The sequence below is a fragment of the Heptranchias perlo genome, chromosome 3 (assembly GCF_035084215.1).
Source record: "Heptranchias perlo isolate sHepPer1 chromosome 3, sHepPer1.hap1, whole genome shotgun sequence".
Lineage (NCBI taxonomy): Eukaryota > Metazoa > Chordata > Chondrichthyes > Hexanchiformes > Hexanchidae > Heptranchias > Heptranchias perlo.
In genome coordinates this window covers 32,689,874-32,717,799 of record NC_090327.1, presented here as the reverse complement: position 1 = coordinate 32,717,799, position 27,926 = coordinate 32,689,874, and the positions used below count along the sequence as shown (strand labels likewise).

The 27,926-nt window shown below is 44.0% G+C and overlaps 1 protein-coding gene across 2 annotated transcripts in view; it reads left to right on the top strand.

Annotated features, from left to right (window-relative positions):
- The window catches only part of rhpn1 (rhophilin, Rho GTPase binding protein 1), a 129,323-nt gene that overhangs the window by 84,974 nt on the left and 16,423 nt on the right, over positions 1-27,926 (top strand). For both annotated transcript variants that reach the window (XM_067978756.1, XM_067978755.1), the window contains 5 exons: positions 5,866-6,053; positions 8,001-8,157; positions 16,221-16,340; positions 26,196-26,390; positions 27,716-27,792. In XM_067978756.1, the coding sequence (XP_067834857.1) occupies positions 5,866-6,053; positions 8,001-8,157; positions 16,221-16,340; positions 26,196-26,390; positions 27,716-27,792 (737 nt within the window). The remainder of the gene's footprint in view (positions 1-5,865; positions 6,054-8,000; positions 8,158-16,220; positions 16,341-26,195; positions 26,391-27,715; positions 27,793-27,926) is intronic.

The following is a 27,926-nucleotide window of genomic DNA, read 5'->3' as shown; positions in this document are numbered from 1 at the left end:
ATACATGCCACAACAAAATGATACTTGCCAACTTCTGTGGTTTTAATTTCAGAATCATTCTTATTTCAACTTCCTTTTCCCCAATTCCAGACTTTTTATTTTGTTAGTGTTGGCACCTGATAACTAACAAATAACTTTTATTTGGCTCCAGAATTTGTGAGATCCATACCAGTTTTTCAATGGGCCTCGCAGTTGCTGTGGTAGAATTTTCTGTAGTGGCATTGAATTCATGGCATTGATTTGCCAATTGAGTCTCTGGCAAGCTGCTGTGGGAAGGTACCAGTGAGAAGGAAAATGTAAGATAGAGTTGCCTCCACCAGGAGCCAAGTGAGGAACAGAAATCAGAGGCCTGGAAATAGGGCACCTACCAATATGACTCAAGGGGATTGAAGGGAAAATAATTGCAGGTATGATCATGAACTTGTGTGTGGAATTGGTTTATTGTCAGCTTTAGCTGTTAGTACTCTTCTTCCACTTAACAAAAGCAGAGAGTAGGCAACATGTCTGACAATTAATGTGCAATGTTCCTCCTCCACCTATGTCTAGTCAATAGCCCATTAACTCCTTGTCCATTTACAAAATCTACAAAGCAGATAAAGGCATAAACTGCTTCAAGCAGGGGAAAGAGTAATTAAAGTAATAAATCCCATCAGCTCCCCAAATACTTCCAACCTCCTTTGACAAATTGTCTAAATACAGTGAGCTGAATTTTGAGGCCTCCTACCTAGTGGAAACGGGGTGGTAGTGCCCTGAAAATGATATGGAAGAACGTTCTCACTGTTGCTGTGGCCGTCTCCATTTTGCCGGGGTCCTCTGAGTGGTCGGTCCAAGTGACCATCTGAAGCAGATGCACAGCTGATTTAGATATTTAAATTGGGGTCCTATGATATCAGTAGGTCCCCAATGCTATTGTAGGACTGAACATGCACACTTTGCTCAGTTTTAGTTGGTGGTTGGACTGAAGAGGAGCCGGCAAGCAAGTTTCACTTTTTATTTTTGCGTGGTCGGGTAGAGTTGGAGGGCTCCACAAATACCAGCCTGGGTCGCTAATGCTCCAGCATACCACCACCACCCCCCCCCCATGGACCTACTTTCTTCCACCTGAAGGCCAGCTGGGCCCCCTGATATTGCAGCGACCTGGAACCTGCAGGATGCTGTGGGGCACTTTTTCCACCTGCAGCTGCTGTTCTGGGGCTAATGAGGCCCAGGCCTCCCGCTCGAAGCCCACTTGGAGGGAAAATTTACCCCAATGTTGTTCTAAGACCAGCGGTTGTAAATATAATATTAGAAACAATTCATGATATTCCTTGGGACTAACCCTGTAGAAAGTAAAAGGGAATGTGAAATTAATCCATCAAATCACTGAATAAAACCTTTGCTGGTTCAAAGGGTTGGAGATCTGGATTTAGACCTTAGAATGCCATTAATATGGTTCAGTTCTAAGCTTGTACCTGTAGATATACTATTTTTTGTTTTTCACTTTTCCATTGCTGTATCAGTTATATGGCTTTTCCATATCTCAGACTTCAAGGTTTAGAAGTGTTGGACAAAAGGCACCTCTCGGACTGGTCCCCCGAGAGGTCTATCATGAGCTGCTTTTGTTTGTTCTTTGTCTCCACTGACTATTTGCTAAAAGCACCTACTACAGCTAATTTGATCTGGATTTTGCAGCACCACCACCACAAGCACTGTTACAATAACAGGAAATTCAAAAGGGTTTGAAAATAAATAAATAATTTAAGTCTTCAAAACTTATTACTAAGCTTTTTTTGAACTTTTGAGGACTTCTAATGATCATTAAGGGGAAGAGAAAATATGTTTTTATTTTTAAATATCTTCTCGTGTGCTGACGGTAGTGACTGGCTGGAATGCGATTGCATGAGTGACAGCAGCCCTCCAATACCTCACCCAGGCGGCCATTCCTCACGTGTCAGTTTGGGACCTCCTTGTACTTTGTCCATGTGACCACATTTCAGGTTTGAGTATTGACATTGAGGCCCAATGGGCAATTCAGCTGCAGGGTCCTTCAAAATTGAGTGAGGTCCTGATTTGGGAAGGAGCTGCTGCTATACCTATATATTGGAACTCAAATATACTGTCATGTATTTGTTAAACATGGGTTCACATACATTAACTTCCTCATGTTAATGTGCTGCCGCTGCCCAAGGGAGTGTGTCATCACTATTATGTACGCAAATGAGGTAGCCAATTTGCTCACAAGGTCCCATAAATAACAAATGAGATGAATAACTGGTTAAACTTTACTTTCCTTGGTGTTGATTGAAAAAGGAACATCTATGGTTCTATGGTATTGCAGAAAGAGGGCAGATCAAAGCCAATTTTAAGAGATACCAAACTATACCCTATTTTCAGACAACCATAGCACAACTACACTTTCCAGCAGGGGTCACCAAATAACTATCAGCAGCAGAAACTCTCATTATAGACAATCATTCGGTGTGGTCCTGAGTCACATAGATCACTATGGTCCTAAATTCAATCTGTTGTGTGTAGAGTTAACTGATCTCAGCCAGGATTGCAGTTTGGTGCTGCAATTGCCCTTGTCGAACCTGAGCGTGGGAGGTTGAAAATCAGTGAGGATTCCTGCTTCTGTAGTTATTGGATAACTCCTGCTGGAAAGTGTAGTTGTGTGGTAGTCAGCTAAGAACAGGATTTAGTATGGCTTTGTCCTCCAAAATGCCTTTTAGAGTTGGCTTCGGTCTGTTCTCTTTATGCAGATTGATGGCTTCCAAGATCATTTGGCCTGCTGATACTTAATTTCCAGGTGAGGTTATGGAGGGATGTGGAACTATACCACAGCAAGAGTTAGAGCCTTCAGAAAAGGAGTGGAAAAGTTAGAAAACAAATTTAGAAGGCCATTGGTCTCTTGGATTGACTCAGTCGATAGCACACTTGCCTCTAAGTCAAAACGTTGTGGGTTCAAGCTGCATTCCAGGACTTGAACACATAGTCCAGGCTGACACTTCATTGGAGTACTGAGGCAGTGCTGAATTGTCAGTGAGTAGTTAAACTAAGGCATTATCAGCTTCTTCAGGATTTCGCAACACTATTTGAAGAGGGGCCATTTTCAATCATTTTTCTTCTTTGAAAAATCACTTGGTTACCTGTGGGGATCAAAGGCATAATTTCCAGTTGCTTAACTACTCTTTCCGCAAAGAGTTTTTGGAGCATGTCATGCTTTGACAGAGACCATTGCATCTTTTAAGGGACAAGTGGATAAACACTTGACGCAGAGGAAGGCTATGGAGAGTTAGCAAATAGTTGGCATATGCTTGATGGGCCAAATAGCCTCCTTCTGTGCTTAAAAATATGTGTGTCATCACTATTATGTACGCAAATGAGGTAGCCAATTTGCTCACAAGGTCCCATAAATAACAAATGAGATGAATAACTGGTTAAACTTTACTTTCCTTGGTGTTGATTGAAAAAGGAACATCTATGGTTCTATGGTTAAGACTGGGGAGTTCTCCTGGTGATCTGAACAATATTCCTTTTTCAACCAACAACACCAAGGAAAATAAAGTTTAACCGGTTATTCATCTCATTTGTTATTTGTTGGACCTTGAGCAAATTGGCTACCTCATTTGCCTATATAACAGTGATGACACTTAAAAAGTAATTCATTGGATGTGACGCATTTTGGGACATGCTGAGAACATGACTAGCATTGTATTAATGAACATAGGAACAGGAGTAGGCCATTCAGCCCCTCAAGCCTGCTCCGCCATTTGATAAGATCATGGCTGATCTGTGATCCAACTCCGTATACCTGCCTTTGGCCCATATCCCTTAATACCTTTGGTTGGCAAAAAGTTATCTATCTCAGATTTAAAATTAGCAATTGAGCTAGCATCAATTGCCGTTTGCGGAAGAGAGTTCCAAACTTCTACAACCCTTTGTGTGTAGAAATGTTTTCTAATCTCACTCCTGAAAGGTCTGGCTCTAATTTTTAGACTGTGCCCCCTACTCCTAGAATCCCCAACCAGCAGAAATAGTTTCTCTCTATCCACCCTATCTGTTCCCCTTAATACCTTATAAACTTCGATCAGATCACCCCTTAACCTTCTAAACTCGAGAGAATACAACCCCAATTTGTGTAATCTCTCCTCGTAACTTAACCCTTGAAGTCCAGCTATCTAGTAAACCTACGCTGCACTCCCTCCAAGGCCAATATGTCCTTCTGAAGGTGCAGTGTCCAGAACTGCTCACAGTACTCCAGGTGCGGTCTAACCAGGGTTTTGTATAGCTGCAGCATAACTTCTGCCCCCTTGTACTCTAGTCCTCTGGATATAAGGGCCAGCATTCCATTAGCCTTATTGATTATTTTCTGCACCTGTTCATGACACTTCAATGATCTATGTACCTGAACCCCTAAGTCCCTTTGGACATCCACTGTTTTTAACTTTTTACCATTTAGAAAGTACCCTGTTCTATCCTTTTTTGATCCAAAGTGGATGACCTCACATTTGTCTACATTGAATTCCATTTGCCACAGTTTTGCCCATTCACCTAATTTATCAATATCTCTTTGTAATTTTATATTTTCATCTACACTGCTTACAATGCCACCGATCTTTGTGTCATCGGCAAACTTAGATATGAGTCTTTCTATGCCTTCACCTAAGTCGTTAATAAATATTGTGAATAATTGAGGCCCCAAGACAGATCCCTGCGGGACTCCATTAGTCACATCCTGCCAATGTGCGTACCTACCCATTATCCCTACTCTCTGTCGCCTTTTGCTCTGCCAACTTCCTAACCAAGTCCATACTTTTCCCTCTATTCCGTGGGCTTCTATCTTAGCTAACAGTCTCTTATGTGGGACTTTATCAAATGCCTTCTGGAAGTCCATATAAATAACATCCATTGACATTCCCCTGTCCACTACTTTAGTCACCTCTTCAAAAAATTCAATCAGGTTTGTCAGGCATGACCTACCTTTCACAAATCCATGCTGGCTCTCTGATTAACTGAAAATTTTTGAGGTGTTCAGTCACCCTATCCTTAATTATAGACTCCAGCATTTTCCCCACAACAGATGTTAGGCTAACTGGTCTATAATTCCCTGGTTTCCCTCACTCCTTTCTTAAAAAGCGGAGTGACGTGCAATTTTCCAATCTAGAGGGACAGTTCCTGAATCTAGAGCACTTTGAAAGATTAAAGTTAGGGCATCTGCAATGTGCTCACCTACTTCCTTTAAAACCCTGGGATGGAAACCATCTGGTCCTGGGGATTTGTCACTCTTTAGTGCTATTATTTTCTTCATTACTGTTGTTTTACTTATGTTAATTTTATTGAGTCCCTGTCCCCGATTCAATATTAGTTCTCTTGGGATTTCCGGCATGCTCTCCTCTTTCTACTGCAAATACTGACACAAAGTAATCGTTCAACATGTCCACCATTTCCCCATTGTCTATGACAATATCCCCACTTTCAGTTTTTTAGGGGCCATTACTGCTCCTGACCACCCTCTTTTTCCTAATATAACTATAACATTTCTTTTTATTGGTTTTGATATCCCTTGCAAGTTTCTTTTCATACTCTCTTTTTGTAGCTTACTATCTGTTTTGTGACCCTTTGTTGATCTTTGTATCTTTCCCATTCACCAGGATCTGTGCCATTTTTTGCCTTTTTGTATGCCCTTTCCTTATGTCTTATACTGTCCCTTACCTCTTTAGTTGTCCATGGCTGTTTTTTTTGGCAAGTAGAGTTCTTGCTCCAGGTTTATTTTTTTTTGTCCTCCAAGGACCACGTATCATGTATTCTAAACATTGCTTATGTTACACATGGATTTTGCTGTGTTCTGTATTTATAGTGCACATATGTCATGTCCATCCTCACTAGGTGCTTTGAACTACTTGAAAGAAAACTTCTCCAATGCACCAAGCCTTGACATGAGCACGCCGTCCCTCAACATGCTGGTGCAGCTGATGATCGCACAGGTACAGGAATGCGTCTTTGAAAATGTGATGGTGGCGGGAGTTAAAGATGAGTTCTTGATACAGCTACAGAGTGCACAGGAAGCCGCAAGGGTAAGAGATGTAAACTAATGGTCATGAAGTTACATTCCCACCACTTACACCATCCACGCATATATTGGGCAAATGGCGCTAACCATTTTCAGTTACTTTGGGAGTCAAATACAAATACAATAACGTATTAAGTGCGCCAACTTTTTCAGGCAGTTCAATAATTCCTTACCCTGTAATTACTGGTTTAAGAGGCTCTACTGATTTCAGGTAAAATCGGATTTTCAAGTAGTTCAGTCAGCTGTTCATACCTCATTAAAGTGCAATTACCTTAGTGATGAGATTCTGAATGCAACTGCTAACAATTAGGAGAGGCAGTTGCTAGGTGGAGACCTACTGTTTTTTAAGAATATGTTGGTTACTTCATTTTTTAGTTTTACTGCGTATAGCGGGCAAATCGTGTTAGTGGGCGCGTTGGTGTTATGAGTGGTGGAGATTGTATATACCTGATCCAAGCATGGGACTCCAAAGGTATCTCTTTTCAAATGGTGTCAATAAGATCAGAATTCTCTTTAAAAAGGTACTTGTTAAATACATGTATTTTCTAGGTGATCTGCTTAGTGATGTACATGAACTTTTATATTGGCCCAGAAATTGCTCTGAGCAGCGAATGAACGGCGCTTGCCGCTCCATGGGTTTATTCTCACCCACATACTTACCGCGGTCTTTACTGCGTGAAGTTCCTCTAATTCAAAGCTGAAAAGAGTCCAACGTTAACTCCAGCGGAGCTCGGATCATGCAAGCGACGAGAGGATCGCCCTCTCCCCCGACCAATCAGATTGCAGCTTTTTTGACGAACAGTGAAGAGTCAGTGAGGCAAAACTAGGAAGTGAAAGGTAAAAAATGTAAAACCTTGTAAAACAGCTAGAGACAGTGAAATAGTTTAAGAAATATCGAATTAAAAGATAGAAACAAAAAGTAAAAAAAATTCAAATTTTTTTTAAAAAAAAATGTCTAACTCTTAAAATCACAATTAACGAGACTCCACATTTTTAAAATTTAATTTTCAGTGCCAGAAAGGTTGTTTAGCAGTCATTAAGACTTACCACGTCGTTAAATCTTATGTTTAGAAATTATATTTTTGAGCGTACCTGTTTTGTGGTGATATTACGTAGTTTCTAGCTGGGCAAGAGAGCAAGTTTACGCTGATTGCAGCTGACGAGGTCAGTTTAATGCGAGTCTGTCATATCGCCAGCGAACCAGGAAAAGCAAGTTCCGAATTTCTGCGTTTAACTTTGCATGTGCAGAAGCTGGAACTTGCTCTTCGATTTCTCCACAAATAATGGTGAGCGCTGTTGAGCTCACCTTTATTTTAGAAGCAATTTCTGGGCCAATGTTTTTTTGCTATGTTGGTGCTGCCAGCTGCCAGCTCCCAGCTCCCAATGTGCAGGTCTCACACGGCGAGTGGCAATCCCAAAGCAAACAGGCCACCAGGAACACCTGTGAGCGTGGACAGGCTATTTGAAAACCTTCAGATCAAATCTTGCTTTTACTGGACATCCACTATGCTTTCCAGTAGCATAGCGATCAGGAGTGGAAACCTTGGCTGATTTTTTTTTAATTTCTCTTACCCTCCCTCCCCCCCCCCCCCCCCCCCCCCACTCCCCACCTCACCTCTCCTTCTTAGCACAAGGTTGCTGAGGCTAGTTGTAGTACCTTGGCTGAGTTAAGTGAACTTGGCAGTATTACTCTGTGTGACACGTTGCCAGAAAACACTTGAGAACAGCTGAGAGCAGGTCGGGGAGATTTGCTGATGTTTGGCCTTTGCTTAGCATTTGACAGCTTCCACTGACATTACAATTCCTCACCATGTGCACATTTTGGGGAAACCCACAGGCAAGGACCACATGCTACCACTTGATAGAAGTAGAATGATTGGTGCAATCACTGTAATTCCAGTAACATAGAGTTGATTTTGCTGACCTGAATCATTATTTTAATGCTGTGTAGGTGGCAGACGTGTACTCCTTGGTCTATCAGACAATGACGCAGCCGCCAGTGAAAGACTACGTTCCATTCTCTTGGACAACCATGGTTCAGGTCAAATCTGAGTATTTTAAAGCAGTCTCTCACTATTTTGCAGCAGTTGCACTCTGCGACCATATGAGTAAGTATTGTGACAAAATCAAATGCAGTTGTTCAGTTATGTGCACTTGTAATGTTTGATGACATTAAGGGAAAAATTTTAATACTAGTCAATCTCCATTGGCATTGCATACAGGAACTCAAGATAAAGTATAATCATCAGGTCAAGTGGGGTTAAACGGCAGGGGATGATTGGAATTATAAATTCCAATGTCCACATTTATAATGGAAACTGCCTATGTGCAGTGTCTCCATTGGGGGGTGGTATAATTACAAGTTTACACCAGTTGGTTCCATTATAAAAGTTGATAGGAAGAGCGTAGAAACGTAAGATTTCGAATATTATAAATATAGTTTTACCCACATTCCATGCTCACTTGGTGCAGATGTGGCAGGATTGGAGTGAGGTTAAGGTCACTGGGCATCTACAGCGTAAAGCAAGCTAGGAGATATTTGAGTCATGAACCAGGTAGGAGCAGGGCAAAACAGCCAATCAAACAAAACTTGTCAGGCCCCTGGCTTTCAGATAATATTATTGTCAATATAATGGGTATGGTAGCATAGTGATTATATTACTGGACTAGTAATCCAGAGGCTTGGACTAAAAATCTGGAGTCATGAGTTCAAATCCCGCTACGGCAGCTGGGGAATTTAAATTCAATTAATTAAATAAAATCTGGAATTTAAAAAAAAACTAGTATCAGTAATGGTGGCCATGAAACTACTGGATTGTTGTAAAAGCCCGCCTGGTTCACTAATGTCCTTAAGGGAAGGAAACCTGCCTACCTTACCCGGCCTGGCCTATATGTGACTCCAGACCCACAGCAATGTGGTTGATTCTTAATTGCCCTCTGAAATGGCCTAGCAAGCCACTCAGTTGTACAGTCTCGCTTTTTAAAAAAAAGCCATAATAAGAATAAAACCGGACGGACCACCCGGCATCGGACCACTAGGCACCGGACACGACAAAGGCAAACCAAGCCCAGTCGACACTGCAAAGTCCTCCTCACTAACATCTGGGGACTTGTGTCAAAATTGGGAGAGTTGTCCCACAAACTAGTCAAGCAACAGCCTGACATTGCCATACTCACAGAATCATACCTTTCAGCCAATGTCCCAGACTCCTCCGTCACCATCCCTGGGTATGTCATAGCCCACCGGCAGGACAGACCGACCAGAGGTGGCGGTACAGTGATATACAGCCAGGAGGGAGTGGCCCTGGGAGTCCTCAACATTGACTCTGGACCCCATGAAATCTCATGACATCAGGTCAAACGTGGGCAAGGAAACCTCCTGCTGATTACCACCTACCACCCTCCCTCGGCTAATGAATCAGCCCTCCTCCATGTTGAGCACCACTTGGAGGAAGCACTGAGGGTAGCAAGGGCACAGAATGTACTCTGGGTGGGGGACTTCAATGTTCATCACCAAAAGCTAGTACCACTACTGACGGAGCTGGCCGAGTCCTGAAGGACATAGCTGCCAGACTGGGCCTGCGGCAGGTGGTGAGCGAACCAACACGAGGGAAAAACTTACTTGACCTCGTCCTCACCAATCTACCTGTCGCAAATGCATCTGTCCATGACAGTATTGGTAGGAGAGACCACCGCACAGTCCTCGTGGAGTCGAAGTCCCGTCTTCGCACTGAGGACACCATCCAATGTGTTGTGTGGCACTATCACTTTGCTAAATGGGATAGATTCAGAACAGATCTAGCAGCTCAAAACTGGGCATCCATGAGGCGCTGTGGGCCATCAGCCGCAGCAGAATTGTATTCCAGCACAATCTGTAACCTCATGGCCCGGCATATTCCTCATTCTACCGTTACCAACAAGCCAGGGGATCAACCCTGGTTCAATGAGGAGTGCAAGCAATCTTACAACACCAGGTTATAGTCCAACAGTTTTATTTGAAAATCACAAGCTTTTGTAGATTATCTCCTTCGTCATGTGAGTGAGCGAATGAGAGGTTCTCAAATCGCATATCTTATATTAGGCTGGGACACGATCACATCAAAGGTGTCGTTGGTGTTCATACAGGTTAGCCACGGAAAACAGTACGTCCCAGTATACTGAATACACAATGGGTCAGATTGCACGGACAAAGAGAGAAAGAGACCCGAAAGGCAGAGAGAGAGAGAGAATGTCCAGTTGTATTAAAAACAGATAACTTTTTTTTCCTGCTGGTGGGGTTACGTGTAGTGTGACATGAACCCAAGATCCCGGTTGAGGCCGTCCTCATGGGTGCGGAACTTGACTATCAATTTCTGCTCAACGATTTTGCGTTGTCGTACGTCTCGAAGGCCGCCTTGGAGAATGCTTACCCGAAGATCGGTGGCTGAATGTCCTTGACTGCTAAAGTGTTCCCCGACTGGGAGGGAACCCTCCTGTCTGGCGATTGTTGCGCGGTGTCCGTTCATCCGTTGTCGCAGTGTCTGCATGGTCGCGCCAATGTACCATGCTCCGGGGCATCCTTTCCTGCAACGTATGAGGTAGACAACGTTGGCCGAGTCACAGGAGTATGAACTGTGTACCTGGTGGGTGGTGTCCTCTCGTGTGATGGTGGTATCTGTGTCGATGATCTGGCATGTCTTGCAGAGGTTTCCGTGGCAGGGTTGTGTGGTGTCGTGGACGCTGTTCTCCTGAAAGCTGGGTAATTTGCTGCGAACGATGGACTGTTTGAGGTTGGGTGGCTGTTTGAAGGCGAGTAGTGGAGGCGTGGGGATGGCCTTAGCGAGGTGTTCGTCGCCATCGATGACATGTTGAAGGCTGCGGAGAACATGGCATAGTTTCTCCGCTCCGGAGAAGTACTGGACGATGAAGGGTACTCTGTTGGTTGTGTCCCGTGTTTGTCTTCTGAGGAGGTCTATGCAATTCTTCGCTGTGGCCTGTCGGAACTGTCGATCGACAAGTCGGGCGTCATATCCCGTTCTTACGAGGGCGTCTTTCAGCGTCTGTAGGTGTCCATCGCGTTCCTCCTCGTCTGAGCAGAATGAGGAGTGTAGAAGAGCATGCCAGGAGCAGCACCAGGCATACTTAAAAATGAGGTGCCAACCTGGTGAAGCTACAACTTAGGACTACATGCATGCTAAACATCGGAAGCAACATGCTATAGACTAGAACTAAGCGATTCCACAACCAACGGATCAGATCAAAGCTCTGCAGTCCTGCCACATCCAGTCATGAATGGTGGTGGACAATTAAACAACTAACGGGGGGAGGAGGCTGTGTAAACATCCCCATCCTCAATGATGGCGGAGTCCAGCACGTGAGTGTAAAAGACAAGGCTGAAGTGTTTGCAACCATCTTCAGTCAGAAGTGCCGAGTGGATGATCCATCTCAGCCTCCTCCCGATATCCCCACCATCACAGAAGCCAGTCTTCAGCCAATTCGATTCACTCCACGTGATATCAAGAAATGGCTGAGTGCACTGGATACAGCAAAGTCTATAGTCCCTGACAACATCCCGGCTGTAGTGCTTATGCTCCAGAACTAGCTGCGCCTCTAGCCAAATTGTTCCAGCACAGATACAACACTGGCATCTACCCAACAATGTGGAAAATTGCCCAGGTATGTCCTGTCCACAAAAAGCAGGACAAATCCAATCCAGCCAATTATTGCCCCATCAGTCTACTCTCCATCATCAGCAAAGTGATGGAAGTTGCCATCGACAGTGCTATCAAGCGGCACTTACTCACCAATATAACCTGCTCACCGATGCTCAGTTTGGGTTCCGCCAGGACCACTCTGCTCCAGACCTCATTACAGCCTTGGTCCAAACATGGACAAAAGAGCTGAATTCCAGAGGTGAGGGGGGAGTGACTGCCCTTGACATCAAGGCAGCATTTGACCGAGTGTGACACCAAGGAGCCCAAGTAAAATTGCGGTCAATGGGAATCAGGGGGAAACCTCTCCAGTGGCTGAAGTCATACCTAGCAGAAAGGAAGATGGTAGTGGTTGTTGGAGACCAATCATCTCAGCCTCAGGACATTGCTGCAGGAGTTCCTCAGGGCAGTGTCCTAGGCCCAACCATCTTCAGCTGCTTCATCAATGACTTCCCTCCATCATCAGGTCAGAAATGGGGATGTTCGCTCATGATTGCACAGTATTCAGTTCCATTCGCAGCCCCTCAGATAATGAAGCAGTCGGTGCCCACATGCAGCAAGACCTGGACAACATCCAAGCTTGGGCTGATGAGTGGCAATTAACATTGGCGCCAGACAAGTGCCTGGCAATGACCATCTCCAACAAGAGAGAGTCTAACCACCTCCCCTTGACATTCAACGGCATTACCATCGCCGAATCACGCACCATCAACATCCTGGGGGTCACCATTGACCAGAAACTTAACTGGACCGGCCATATAAATACTGTGGCTACAAGAGGAGGTCAGAGGCTGGGTATTCTGTGGCAAGTGACTCACCTCCTGACTCCCCAAAGCCTTTCTACCATCTACAAGGCACAAGTCAGCAGTGTGATGGAATTTAAATCTGAGATGGATAGCTTTTTGGCAACCAAAGGTATTAAGGGATATGGGCCAAAGGCAGGTATATGGAGTTAGATCACAGATCAGCCATGATCTTATCAAATGGCGGAGCAGGCACGAGGGGCTGAATGGCCTACTCCTGTTCCTATGTTCCTACTCTCCACTTGCCTGGATGGATACAGCTCCAACAACACTCAAGAAGCTCTACACCATCCAGGACAAAGCAGCTTGCATGATTGGCATCCCATCCACCACCGTAAACATTCACTCCCTTCACTGGCGCACAGTGTCTGCAGTGTGTACCATCCACAGGATGCACTGCAGCAACTCGCCAAGCCTTCTTCGACGGCACCTCCCAAACCCGTGACCTCTGCCACCTAGAACAAGGGCAGCAGGCACAGGGGAACAACACCACCTGCATGTTCCCCTCCAAGTCACACACTATCCCGACTTGGAAATATATCGCCGAACCTTCATCGTCATTGGGTCAAAATCCTGGAACTCCCTTCCTAACAGCACTGTGGGAGAACTCTCACCACACGGACTGCAGCGGTTCAAGAAGCGGCTCACCACCACCACCTCAAGGGAAATTAGGAATGGGCAATAAATGCTAGCCTTGCCTGCGATGCCCACATCCCATGAACGAATAAAAAAAATACATAATTTTCCAATAAATAAGGAAATATAATTGCTTTTGCTGATCGTGTGCTAACAATATTTGACCGAATTCCAAACCTGTTACTGCCTCCAGGAGCTACGGTGCAGTGTACTTTATGTGGATCTCCCAGGTGTGTGCCTCAAATATTGATAAGTAACTAGTTTATTAACCTAGTCATAAGCACCATGCAAGTTAGAAATTGATTCTTAAAATTAGATTTGTCCTTGGCATGGTGGGTAACTATTATAGTTTGGGTGGTTGGGGAAGGAAGAAGAGAGAAATGGTCAAAATTCTTAGCTGTGACATTTCAAAAATTTAGAACCCAGTGGTGGGGTGCACTGGCGGAGCCCTGGGAACAAGTCCCTTTAAGAACAGCAACTTGCATTTATGTAGCATTCCTCACATGAAAGACTATCTCATGGCACTTTACAAAGGGGCAAGGTGGACACCAAGTGGGAAGTGCAGAAACATAATAAGGGGGAAGTTATAGGTATGGTTAATGAGCGTGGCTTTAAAGAGTCCTTTCAAAGCAGGGAGAGTGTGGTAGCAAAGTAAAGTGTGTTTCAGAAGGGAATTCCAGAGACAAAGCCATGATGGTTGAAAGATTGACCTGGTGGAGTGGGGAATGGGCAGTGATGCAGAGTCCAATGAATGCCAGATGTGCACTGGAACGTATGGACTGGAGAAGATCACCCAAATAAGTTGGCTGAGGCCTTTTGGGGCTTTAACAAGGACAAATTGTTAAAATCGATTTACTGGGGTATAGGAGACAGTGGAACTTGGTGAAGAAGGATGTAATGATAGTATGGAGCTTTCACATTCACAAATCATTAAAAGTAGCAACGCAAGTTAACAAGTCCATAACGCAAACAAAACGCTGATCATTTCTCAAGGAATAGAATTGAAAAGCAGAAACTTGTATAGAACCTTGGTTAGACCACACTTTGGAGTACCATGTACAGTTGTGGTCTCCATATTACAAAAAGGATGTAGAGGCACTGGAGAAGGTGCAAAAAAGATTTATAAAGATGATACGAGATCTGAGAGGTTAGAAATTATCAGGAAAGATTGAACAGGCTGGGGCTCTTTTCTCTAGAAAAGAGAAGGCTGAGGGGTCACCTAATAGAGGCCTTTAAAATTATGAATGGGTAGATGTAGAGAAGATGTTTCCACTTTTGGGGGAATCAAAAACTGGGGGTCATAAATATAAGGTCACTAATAAATCCAATAAGGAATTCTTTACCCAAAGAGTGGTTAGAATGTGCTTGCTACCACATGGAGTAGTTAAGCCAAATAGCATAGATGCCTTTTAAGGGGAAACTAGGAAAGTACATAAGGGAGAAAAGAATAGAAGGATATGCAGATAGGGTTAGATGAAGTAGGGGTGGGAGGAGGCTCGTGTGGAGCATAAACATCGGCACAGACCAGTTGGGCTGAATGGCCTGTTTCTGTGCTGTAACTTCTATGTAATTTGTGCAGGAGAGGACTTTGGCAGAAAACTTCTGGATTAGCTGAAGCTTGGGAAGGGGATGAAAGGCTGTCATGGAGACAATTGGAGAAATCAATCCTCGAGGTGATAAAGGCAAGATGATAACCATAATAAGAGCATAAGAGATAGGAGCAGGGGTAGGCCTTTCGGCCCCTCGAGCCTGCTGTGCCATTTAGTGAGATCACGGTTGATCTGATTTTTACCTCAACTCCACTTTCCTGCCCTTTCCCCATATCCTTTGACTCCCTTGCTGATCAAAAATTTGTCTAACTCAGCCTTGAATGTATTCAATGACTCAGCCTCCACAGCTTTTTGGGGTAAAGAATTCCAAAGACTCACGACCCTCTGGGAGAAGAAATTCCTCCTCATTTCCGTCTTAAACGGGCGACCCCTTATTCTGAGACTCTGTCCCCTAGTTTTAGATTCCCCCATGAGGGGTAACATCCTCTCAGCATCTACCTTATCAAGTTCCCTCAGAATCTTGTATATTTCAATAAGATCTCCTCTCATTCTTCTAAACTCCAATGAGTATGGACCCAACCTGTTCAATGTTTCCTCATAAGACAATCCTTCCGTACCCTCCAATGCAAATATGTCTTTCCTTAAATAAGGGCACCAGAACTGTATGCAGTACTCCAGGTGTGGTCTCACCAGCACCCTGTACAGTTGTAGCATGATTTCCCTGCTTTTATACTCCATCCCCCTAGAAATAAAGGCCAATATTCCGTTTGCCTTCCGGATTACCTGCTGCACCTGTATGTTGACTTTTTGTGTTTAATATATGAGGACACCCAGATCCCTCTGTACTGCAGCATTTTGTAGTATTTCTCTATTCAAATAATATTTTGCTTTTTTATTTTTCCTCCCAAAGTGGATGACTTCACATTTTCCCACATTATATTCCATCTGTCAAATTTTTGCCCATTCATTTAACCTGTCAATATCCCTTTGCAGACACTTTATGTCCTCATCGCAACTTGCTTTTCCAACTATCTTTGTATCATCAGCAAATTTGGCCACAAGACACTCTGTTCCTTTATCCAAGTCATTGATATATATTGTAAATAGTTGAGGCCCCAGCACTGATCCCTGCGGCACCCCACTAGTTACAGATTGCCATTTTGAAAATGACCCTTTTATCCTGACTCTTTGTTTTCTGTTAGTTAGCCATGATTGTTTGAGCAATGGTAGGGGTTTAAGTGGGAAATTTCCAGAGGTGGAAGAAGGTAGTCTTGGTGACGAACTGGATGTAGGGCTGAAAGCTTGGCTAAGTCTCAAACAGCACGCTGAGGTTGCGTGCCACTTGGTTCAGCCTAAGTGGACAGTCAGGAACAGTCAGAGACATGTAAGCTCTTGGTGCTTCGGGAAATCTCTGGAAAGTACATGATGTAGGGAGAATTTGAAGGGGAAAAGGACAGAATAAAAAGAATCTTTCTGCCTGTTTTTTTTTCAGTGGGTCCTGACGACGATGAAAGTGAACAAGAAAAGGCCCTTCAGCAGCTTCATGTGACGATGCCCGAGGGTCCCTCGCTAATCACAGTACTGAAAGATAAGGAGGAGCGGCGCAAATTAGGTATGCAATGACCAGGATTTTGCAAGACAAATATTTCAGTATATTGTTGGGAATAGTTAATCTCACCACATCCTTGTCTCAGAAATATTATATTTATTCTACGTTTATTTAAGAAACCGATGGACTTTTGAAAACTGAGTCTATTCAAAATTATTCATAATTGTCAAGCTCTCTGCTGAAGTAATAAATAATATTTCCATACAATTTTAGAGGACCTTTCATTCGAAATATCTCAAATCAGTTTACACACAATGAATTACTTTTTGAAGTGCAGTGACTGTTGTTTTTTAGGTAAATATGGCTTGGCATTCTCCACTACCTGCATCCCACAAACAGCAATGAAAGAAAAAGAAAGACTTGCATTTATACAGCACCTTTCACAACCTAACAATGTCCCAAAGCACTTTACAGCCAATGAAGTACTTTTTGAATTGTAGTCACTGTTGTAATGTAGGAAACGCAGCAGCCAATTTGCGCACAGCAAGGTCCCGAAACATGAATGTGATAATGATCAGATAATCTGTTTTGAGATGAATTACCTATTTTTGGTGGTATGTTAAGGGAGGAATGTTGTCCAGGACACCAGGAGAGATTGTCAGATAGTGCCATGGGGTCTTTCAGAGTCCTTGTGAACAGGACTTTAGCTTAACGCTTCATCTGTCCCGAGTATTTCCTCAGTTGTACACTGGAGTGTCCTGAGCCCAGATTACAACAACAACTCGCATCTCTTGTGCCTTCAACGTAGAAAAACATCCAATGGTGCTTCACAGAGGCTTAGTCAGCAATAAATTGCCACCGAGCCAAAGAAGTACATATTAGGAGGGGTGATTAAAAGCCTGGTCAAAAACATGGGTTTTAAGGAAGGTCTTAAAGGAGAATATGGAGATGGAGAGGTTTAAGGAGGGAATTCGGAGAGTTGGGCCCAAAAAACTGAGGGGGAACAGCCGCCTTGATAGTGAAGGGAGGGGGATGCACAAAAGGCCAAAGTCAGAGAAAGAGAAAGTTTCGGGGGGAGGTTGTACGGCTGAAGGAAGTTAGAGATGGGGAGGGGCACGGCCATGAAGAGATTTAATCGCAAAGGTGCACGTTTTAAATTGGAGACGTTGGGGAGTTAATGTAGGTCATTGATAGGATACAGGTGGTAGAGTTTTGGATGAGCTGAAGTTTACAGTGGCGGATCATGGGAGGCCAGCCAGAAGATATTGGAATAGTCAAGACTGGAGCTGACAAAGGCATGAATGAGGGTTTCCACAGCATTGGGCTGATGTAAGGCTGGAGGCAGGCATTGTTCTGGTGGTGGAAGTATATAGTCTTTGTGATGGTGATTATCATATGTATAGTCTCTGCTGGAACCAAAGCATAGCGACCTGGATGTAACTAGATTTGATTCATGGTCTGTGCTGAGTTAGCTAATCTCAGTTGGGGAGGAAGTGGAGACACTACTCTGAAATGGACTCGGGAGAGAAAGATCAGCCGTGGATCTCACACGCGTGCACATACATTGGTTGAGAACTGGATTGTGTATTGTGTAATTAGACAGGGTTAATTAGTAACCTTATAGTTAAGGATCCTCTGGGGAGGATCCATCATGCCATGATAGAATTTCATATTGAGATTGAGAGTAATGGAGTTATGTCTAAAACTAGGGTCTTAAATTTTAAAAAGCCAATTACATAGGTATGAGGGGCGAGTTGGCTAAGGTAGATTGGGAAATGAGATTAAAAGATATGATGGTAGATAAACAATGGCGAACATTTAAAGAAATAATTCACAATTCTCAATGAATATACATTCCTTTGAGGAACAAAAACTCCACGGGAAAAAGTGAGCCAACCGTGGCTAACTAGAGAAGTTAAGGATCATATTAAATAAAAAGAGGCTTACAATTTTGCCAAAAAGAGTAATTGTCCTGAGGATTGGGAGGGTATCAGAAATCAGCAAAAGATGACCAAGAAATTGATAAAAAGGGAGAAAATAGAATGAGAGTAAACAAGCAAGAAATATAAAAACAGATTGTAAGGGCTTCTACAAGTATATAAAAAGGAAGAGATTAGCAAAAGTAAACGTGGGTCCCTTAAAGGCATGATTAGGAGAAATTATAATGGGAAATAAGGAAATGGCAGAGATGTTAAATATTTTGTATCTGTCTTCACAATAGAAGATACAAAAACATACAAATAGTGGGGAACCAAGGGTCTAATGAGAGTGAGGAATTTAAAGTAATTAAGGTTAGTAAAGAAAAAGTACTGGAGAAATTAATGGGACTAAAAGCTGACAAATCCCCTGGACCTGATGGCCCATAATCCTAGGGTTTTAAAAGAGATAGTGGATGCAATGCTTTTGATCATCCAGAATTCCCTAGATTCTAGAACGGTTCCCGTGGATTGGAAGGTAGCAAATGTAACCCTGCTATTCAAGAAAGGAGGGAGAGAGAAAACAGGGATCTGTAGGTCAGTTAGCCTGACATCAGTAGTAGGGAAAATGCTAGAATCTATTATTAAGGACGAAGTAACGGCACTTAGAAAAATCATAATATGATTAGGCAGAGTCAATATGGTTCTGTGAAAGGGAAATCTTGTTCAACAAATCTATTAGAGTTTTTTGAGGGTGTAACTTGCAGTGTAGATAAGGGAGAACCAGTGGATTTAATATATTTGGATTTTCAAAAGGCATTCGATAAGGTGTCACACAAGAGGTTGTTACACAAAATTAGGGCTCATGGGATTGGGGGCAATACATTGAGCATTGATTAATGGACAGAAAACTGTGAGTAGGAATAAATGGGCCATTTTCGGGTTGGTAGGTTGTAACCAGTGGGGTGCCGCAAGGGCCTCAGCTGTTTACAATATATATCAATGACTTAGATGAGGGGACCGAGTGCAATGTATCCACGTTTGCTGACGATACAAAGCTAGGTGGGAAAGTAAGCTGTGAGGAGGACACAAAGAGGCTGCAAAGGGATTTAGACAGGTTAAGTGAGTGGGCGAGAAGGTGGCAGATGGAGTATAATGTGGGGAAATGTGAAATTATCCACCTTGGTAGGAAGAATAGAAAAGCAGTAAAATTTTTAAACAGTGAGAGACTAAGAAATGTTGGTGTTCAGAGGGATTTGGGTGTCTTTGTACACAAATCATAGAAAGTTAACATGCAGGTACAGCAAGCAATTAGGAAGGCAAATGGTATGTTAGCCTTTGTTGCAAGGGGGTTGGAGTATGAGAGTAAGGAGGTCTTGCTGCAGTTATATAGGGCTCTGATGAGACCACACCTGGAGTACTGTGTACAGTTTTGGTCTCCTCACCTAAGGAAGGATATACTTGCCTCCAGGGGGTGCAACAAAGGTTCACTAGATTGAATCCTGGGATGAGAGCGTTGTCGTATGAGGAGAGATTGTGTAGAATGGGCCTATATTCTCTGGAGTTTAAAAGAATTAGAGGGATTTCATTGAAGCACACAAAATTCTGAGAGGGCTTGACAGGATGAATGCTCAGAGGCCGTTTCCCCTGGCTGGAGAGTCTAAAACCATGGCTCATAGTCTCAAGATTAGGGGTCGGCCACTTAGGACCGAGATGAGGAGGAATTTCTTCGCTCAGAGGGTTGTGAATCTTTGGAATTCTCTGCCCCAGAGGGCTGTGGATGCTTAGTCGTTGAGTATATTCAAGACTGAGATCAATAGATTTTTGGACACTAAGGGAATCTAGGGATATGAGGATAGGGCAGGAAAGTGGAGTTGAGGTAAAAGATTAGCCATGATCTTATTGAATGGCGGAGCAGGCGCGAGGGGCCCGTATGGCCTACTCCTGTTCCTATTTCTTATGTTCTTAGGACTAAGCTTGGCTGAATGCCCTTCGCAATCAAATAGTGCACTGATGTTCTCTCCAGTGCATACATGAAGAATGGCTACTTGGGTGAGGCACTGCAAGCATCTGTGAAGCACTACTGCATGTCGGCCTCTTCAGAAGGGGAGCAGAGTGAAGTTGTTTGGGGTGGGGGGGGAGGGGGAAATCAAAAATAATCCTTTTAATTAAAAATTTTTGAGGGTGGAGGTGGCAAAGCAAATGAAACCATTTTTTTTGTATTTCAAAAAATATTGACAATTCTGCAGAGTTATGATTATGAAATAGAGAAAATTAGACCCTGCAATTTTTCATTTTTGAGTTTCAGCAGTGCAACACTATACAACAACAAAACTTGCATTTATATAGCGCCTTTAACGTAGTAAAATGTCCCAAGACGCTTCACAGTATTGTGTCCAATTCTGGGGACCGCACTTTATGAAGGATGTGAGGGCCTTAGAGAGGGTGCAGAAAAGATTTACCAGAATGGTTCTAGGGATGAGGGACTTCAGTTACATGGATAGACTGGAGCAGCTGGGGTGGTTCTCCTTAGAGCAGAGGGGTTATCAGGAGATTTGATAGAAGTGTTCAAAATCATGAAGGGCTGAGATAAAGTAAATAGAGAAAGTGTTCCCATTGGCAGCAGGATCGAGAACCAGAGGACACAGGTTTAAGGTGAATGGGAAAAGAACCAAAGGTGTCATGAGGAAAAACTTTTTTACAGAGCGAGTCTTGAGTTCAAATCCCGCCATGGCAGCTGGGAAATTTAAATTCAATTAATTAAATAAAATCTGGAATAAAAAAAAACTAGTATCAGTAATGGTGGCCATTAAACTACCGGATTGTCGTAAAAACCCATTTTGTTCACAGATGTCCTTTAGGGAAGGAAACGTGCCGTCTTTACCCGGTCCGGCCTCATTGTGACTCCAGACCCACAGCAATGTAGTTGATTCTCAATCGCCCTCTGAAATGGCCTAGCAAGCCACTCAGTTGTAAAATCTTGCTACAAAAAGTCATGATAAGAATAAAACCAGATGGACCACGAGGCACCGGACACGACAAAGGCAAACCAAGCCCAGTCAACCCTACAAAGTCCTCCTCACTAACATCTGGGGACTTGTGCCAAAATTGGGAGAGGTGTCCCACAGACTAGTCAAGCAACAGCCTGACATAGCCATACTCTCAGAATCATACCTTTCAGCCAACGTCCCAGACTCTTCCATTATCATCCCTGGGTATGTCCTGCCCCACCGGCAGGACAGACCGACCAGCGGTGGCGGTACAGTGATATACAATCAAGAGGGAGTGGCCCTGGGAGTCCTCAACATTGACTCCGGACCCCATGAAATCTCATGGCATCAGATAAAACATGGGCAAGGAAACCTCCTGCTGATTACCACCCACCACCCTCCCTCAGCTGATGAATCAGTTCTCCTTGGAGGAAGCACTGATGGTAGCAAGGGCACAGAATATACTCTGGTTGGGGACTTCAATGTCCATCACCGAGTGGTTTGGTAGCACCATCACTGACTGAGCTGGCCGAGTCCTGAAGGACATAGCTGCCAGTCTGGGCCTGCGGCAGGTGGTGAACGAACCAACACGAGGGAAGAACCTACTTGACCTCGCCCTCACCAATCTACCATGACAGTATTGGTAGGAGTGACCACCGCACAATCCTCGTGGAGACAAAGTCCCGTCTTCACACTGAGGACACCATCCAACATGTTGTGTGGCACTACAACCGTGCTAAATGGGATAGATTCAGAACAGATCTAGCAGCTCAAAACTGGGCATCCATGAGGCGCTGTGGGCCATCAGCTGCAGCAGAATTGTATTCCAGCACAATCTGTAACCTCATGGCCCGGCATATTCCTCACTCTACCATTACCAACAAGCCAGGGGATCAACCCTGGTTCAATGAGGAGTGTAGAAGAGCATGCCAGGAGCAGCACCAGGTATACCTAAAAATGAGGTGCTAACCTGGCGAAGCTACAACACAGGAATACATGCATGCTAAACAGCGGAAGCAACATGCTATAGACAGAGCTCAGCGATTCCACAATCAAGGATCAGATCAAAGCTCTGCAGTCCTGCCACATCCAGTCGTGAATGGTGGTGGACAATTCAACAATTAACTGGAAGGGGAGGCTCTGTGAAGATCCCCATCCTCAATGATGGCAGAGTCCAACACGAGTGCAAAAGACAAACTGTAGCGTTTGCACCCATCTTCAGCCAGAAGTGCCGAGTGGATGATTCATCTCAGCCTCCTCTCGATATCCCCACCATCACAGAAGCCAGTCTTCAGCCAATTCGATTCACTCCACGTGATATCAAGAAACGGCTGAGTGCACTGGATACAACAAAGGATATGGGCCCCGACAACATTCCGGCTATAGTGCTGAAGACTTGTGCTCCTGAACTAGCCGCGCCTCTAGCCAAACTATTCCAGTACAGCTACAACATTGGCATCAACCCGACAATGTGGAAAATTACCCAGTTATGTCCTGTCCACAAAAAGCAGGACAAATCCATTCCGGCCAATTACCGCCCCATCAGCCTACTCTCAGTCATCAGCAAAGTGATGGAAGGTGTCGTCGACAGTGCTATCAAGCGTCACTTACTCACCAATAACCTGCTCACCGATGCTCAGTTTGGGTTCCGCCAGGACCACTCGGCTCCAGACCTCATTACAGCCTTGGTCCAAACCTTGACAAAAGAGCTGAATTCCAGAGGTGAGAGGGGAGTGACTGCATCAAGGCAGTATTTGACCGAGTGTGGCACCAAGGAGCCCTAGTAAAATTGAAATCAATGGGAATCAGGGGGAAAACTCTTCAGTGGCTGGAGTCATACCTAGCAGAAAGGAAGATGGTAGTGGTTGTTGGAGGCCAATCATCTCAGCCCCAGGACATTGCTGCAGGAGTTCCTCAGGGCAGTGTCCTAGGCCCAACCATCTTCAGCTGCTTCATTAATGACCTTCTCTCCATCATACGGTCAGAAATAGAGATGTTGGTTTACGATTGCACAGTGTTTAGTTCCAGTCGCAACCCCTCAGATAATGAAGCAGTCCGTGCCCGCATGCAGCAAGACCTGGATAACATCCAGGCTTGGGCTGATAAGTGGCAAGTATCATTCGCGCCAGACAAGTGCCTGGCAATGACCATCTCCAACAAGATAGAATCCAACCACCTCCCCTTGACATTCAAAGGCATTACCATTGGCAAATCCCCCACCATCGACATCCTGGGGGTCACCATTGACCAGAAACTTAACTGGACCACCGCATAGAAACTGTGGCTACAAGAGCAGGTCAGAGGCTGTGCAGTCTGCAGGCTGCGAGTGACTCACCTCCTGACTCCCCAAAGCCTTTCCACCATCGACAAGGCACAAGTCAGGAGTGTGATGGAATACTCTCCACTTGCCTGGATGAGTGCAGCTCTGGCAACACTCAAGAAGCTCAACACCATCCAGGACAAAGCAGCCCGTTTGATTGGCACCCCTTCCACCACCCTAAACATTCACTCCCTTCATCACTGGCGTACCTTGGCTGCAGTGTGTACCATCCAAAGGATGCACTGCAGCAACTCGGCAAGACTTCTTCGACAGCACCTCCCAAACCCGCGACCTCTACCACCTAGAAGGACAAGGGCAGCAGGGTAACACCACCTACACGATCCCCTCCAAGTCACACACCATCCCGACTTGGAAATATATCGTCGTTTCTTCATCGTCGCTGGGTCAAAGTCCTGGAACTCCCTACCTAACAGCACTGTGGGAGAACCTTCATCACACGGACTGCAGTGGTTCAAGAAGGCGGCTCACCACCACCTTCTCAAGGGCAATTAGGGATGGGCAATAAATGCTGGCCTTGCCAGCGACGACCACATCCCATGAACGAATATAAAAAAAGAGTAGTAATGATGCGGAATGCGCTTCCTGAAAGGGTGGTGGAAGCGGATTCAATCGTTGCTTTCAAAAAGGAATTGGATAAATACTTGAAGGGGAAAAATTTGCTGGTCTACGGCAGAATGGGGCTAATTGGATTGATCTTACAAAGAGTAGGCACGGGCTCAATGGGCCGAATGGCCTCCTTTCATGCTGCAACTTCTATGATTTTATGAAAGCACGGCCACCATTGTCTTGATATCTCCTTTTAAAAAAAAGGCCGTTGTTCCACTTAATGTCAGAGCGATTCTTACAGGGAGTGGTTTCAGCCTCTGATTTCTTGAGATAAATTGTTATCAATAATGTGTTGGAAAATTTGTGGCATAATCTTAGAATAAGGGGCTGCTCTTTCAAAACTGAGATGAGGAGAAACTTCTTCACTCAGAGGGTGGTAGGTCTGTGGAATTTGCTGCCCCAGGAAGCTGTGGAAGCTACATCATTAGATAAATTTAAAACAGAAATAGACAGTTTCCTAGAAGTAAAGGGAATTAGGGGTTATGGGGAGCGGGCAGGAAATTGGACATGAAGCTGAGTTCGGATCGGTCAATGCCCTGTGGGTGGCGGAGAGGGCCCAGGGGCTATGTGGCCGGGTCCTGCTCCGACTTCTTGTGTTCTTTAGATTTGTGGTTGGGATCAGATCAGCCATGATCTTATTGAATGGCGGAGCAGGCTCGAGGGGCCGATTGGCCTACTCCTGCTCCAATTTCTTATGTTCTTATGTTCTTATGTAAATTTCCAGTTTCCAACCCTGTGCGCTCTAGTGTGTCAAAAAAAATTACACTGCTATCACAATAAAAACATGACTGAAATACATTGCAGATCAGTACTTTTGATGAAGGATATCGAACTGAAAAGTTAACTCATCTTTTTGTCTTTACAGGTGCTGGCTGTCTGCAATGTATTTCAGTTATTTTCTGCTTTCATTTCATATTACCAGCATTTGCAATTTTTTTCTTATTACTACCATAACTATTGTTTGTCCAAGTGAGTGATACATTGTTGCCCAGGCCAAACTACAGACAATGGGGAAAGCAAAACATTTTTACTTGAAGATTCTTATTTCTTGAGTTTGTGTTTTTCGTTTTGTTTAACCAGTGAATAGTGATGACTTCATCAGGAAAAAGACATTTGGCAGTGCAGTACATATAATGCTACCACATCCACATTCTATCCTCTAATGGTGTTGTCAGCAACATGTTAGTTTCTTCCAGATCTCTTGCAATACAGTACTCCTCTGGAACCAGTTAGGAACCTAGGAACAAGAGTAGGCCATTCAGCCCCTCGTGCCTGCTCTGCCATTTGATAAGATTATGGCTGATCTGTGATCTAACTCCATATACCTGCCTTTGGCCCATATCCCTTAATACCTTTGGTTGCCAAAAAGCTATCTATCTCAGATTTAAATTTAGCAATTGAGCTAGTATCAATTGCCGTTTGCGGAAGAGAGTTCCAAACTTCTACCACCCTTTGTGTGTAGAAATGTTTTCTAATCTCACTCCTAAAAGGTCTGGCTCTAATTTTTAGACTCTGCCCCCTACTCCTCGAATCCCCAACCAGCGGAAATAGTTTCTCTCTATCCACCTTATCTGTTCCCCTTAATATCTTATAAACTTCGATCAGATCACCCCTTAACAGTTGGTAGAAAGTACTTGAGACTGGCCCAAGGTTAATCGTTACTGATTTCACTCCTCCTTTGTGGGAATTATTCTCCCTTCGCTCCCCAGACTAGTGTGACTGAAATTGGGAGCTCAGCATGTTTAGGACTGTAGCATGAATCTGTGTCCTGGAACATCTTGTGAAATTTTTTTTTTAATTTCCTATGCGAGTCATACTTCTAGCCTCTCTGAGCAAGATTGCAAAATTTGTACCAAATTATGAGCACTTTTGTGCTAATTTCCTCACTTCCGTTTGAAGAGGGAACAAACTTTTGTTACATCAGTCAGGGTTGGATTCAAACTTGGGTGTGTGAGGTGAATGGACCAGTGCATCACAAATACAGAATTGCAGTTTGGTTTAAGTAATCACGGCAATGACTATTCTTCTGACTATCTCTAAGTCTTTTTTCCCTTAATTTCCATAGGGAAGGCTCATTTAAAGAAAGCAATAATTAAGCACGAAGAAGCAATGAGAATTCACAGCCTGTGTCGGATCCTGAGGAAGATGGATATCCTGCAGGAGGTGCTAGCTTTTGCCCACAAACGATCACTGAAGAAGTACTCTGAAATCGATCGCGAGGATGACTTTTTTGATACTGTCGAAGCTCCAGAAATTCATCGTAAGTTAATAGCATTGTTATATAGATGATGAGCTGCCAATGTCAGGCAGTCCTGCCATGCACAGCACATAAAGGAAGTGAACTCTATGAATCTAGTGGCTCAAGGTTCAAGGCTCGAGGTTCCAGGATCAGATGGGCCTCTGTCGAATGGGCCCAGTAAGTAATAGGGTGCAATTCAGAAGTCAAATCCTACCATGGTAAGTTGTGTAATTGAATTCAGTAAATCTGGTAATTTGTGGGTTGGTAACTGAAAAATTACCATGTAAGTTGCCAGATTCATAAAATCCCAAGTGGTTGATTAATGCCTTTCAGGAAAGGGAACTTGCCAACCCAGTCTGGCCTACACATGACTCCAGTCCCTCACAACATAGTTGACTCTTAATAACATCTGAAGTGGTCTAGCAAGCCATTCGGTTGTGCAAACAATTGCTGTGGAAGGCAGCCCACCTTCTCAATGCAGCTGGCGATGGACAAGGAATGTGGCTTTGCCAGCATCAACCCACATCCTGAGAGTAAATAAAAGGTACAAAATGACAGTGCCGCTTTCAATGGTTGCCATTTGAGTACCACTCTGCCAATGCCACACAACAATATAAAATATCTATAGCTAGTTCTAAACTCTTATGTAAAAAGCAATTTCATACCTCGGTGTGATTTTTAACCCATTGGTGTCGAGCACCAGGTACTGCATCAAGCTCCCACTACTCTGCCCCAAGTATGTATTTCGGCTCCAGAAGAACAACTCTTACTGCATCAGTGTGATTTTTTTTTTGTTTTGTTTCCCCCATTTCTCACTCACTTCCATTACAGTGAATAAATTAGTAATAACTTAGAGGTACTTTTGTGCAGTGGGTCTATGGAACTGCATTGGAACATAGGCACAGGAGTAGGCCATTCAGCCCTTCGAGCCTGTTCAATCATTCAATTAGAACATGGCTGATCGCACCTTAACTCCATTTACCTGCCTTTGATCCATATTCCGTTGATACCTTTACCTAATAAAAATCTGTCAATCTCAGTCTTGAAAATTTCAATTCACCCAGCACCCACAGCCTTTAGGGGGAGAGAATTCTAGATTGAACCCGAACAAACTCATTTTGCATAGGGCTCTTACAACCAGCCAACACAGGAGGTTTCCCATCAATTGGCTGAATTGAACCTGGGTCTCGGAGGTGGAAGGACAGCACCATCCAGTCCCTTGATGAGCACTCCCTTGCAGTCATTTCCCTGAAGACTGGAGATGGGAGAAGCGGCTGCAGTCCACTGGACATTCTGTAAGCCACTCAAATTCGTATAAACCTGTAAATGTTGATCTTCCTTTGCAGCAAAAACGCAGCAGAAACCAGAAATTAAAACTCCAAACTTTTCCAAGGTGAAAGTCACGGATATTTTTCACAGATTGGTAAGTATACTGGTCATCTCACTAATAGAATTCTGCTTTGGTTTTTGATGTGCCATGTCCTGCTTAATGTGGTCAGTGAAAACCTATGATAATTGCACTGTTTGGTGTGTCACATCATTCAAGTAAGAGTTTTA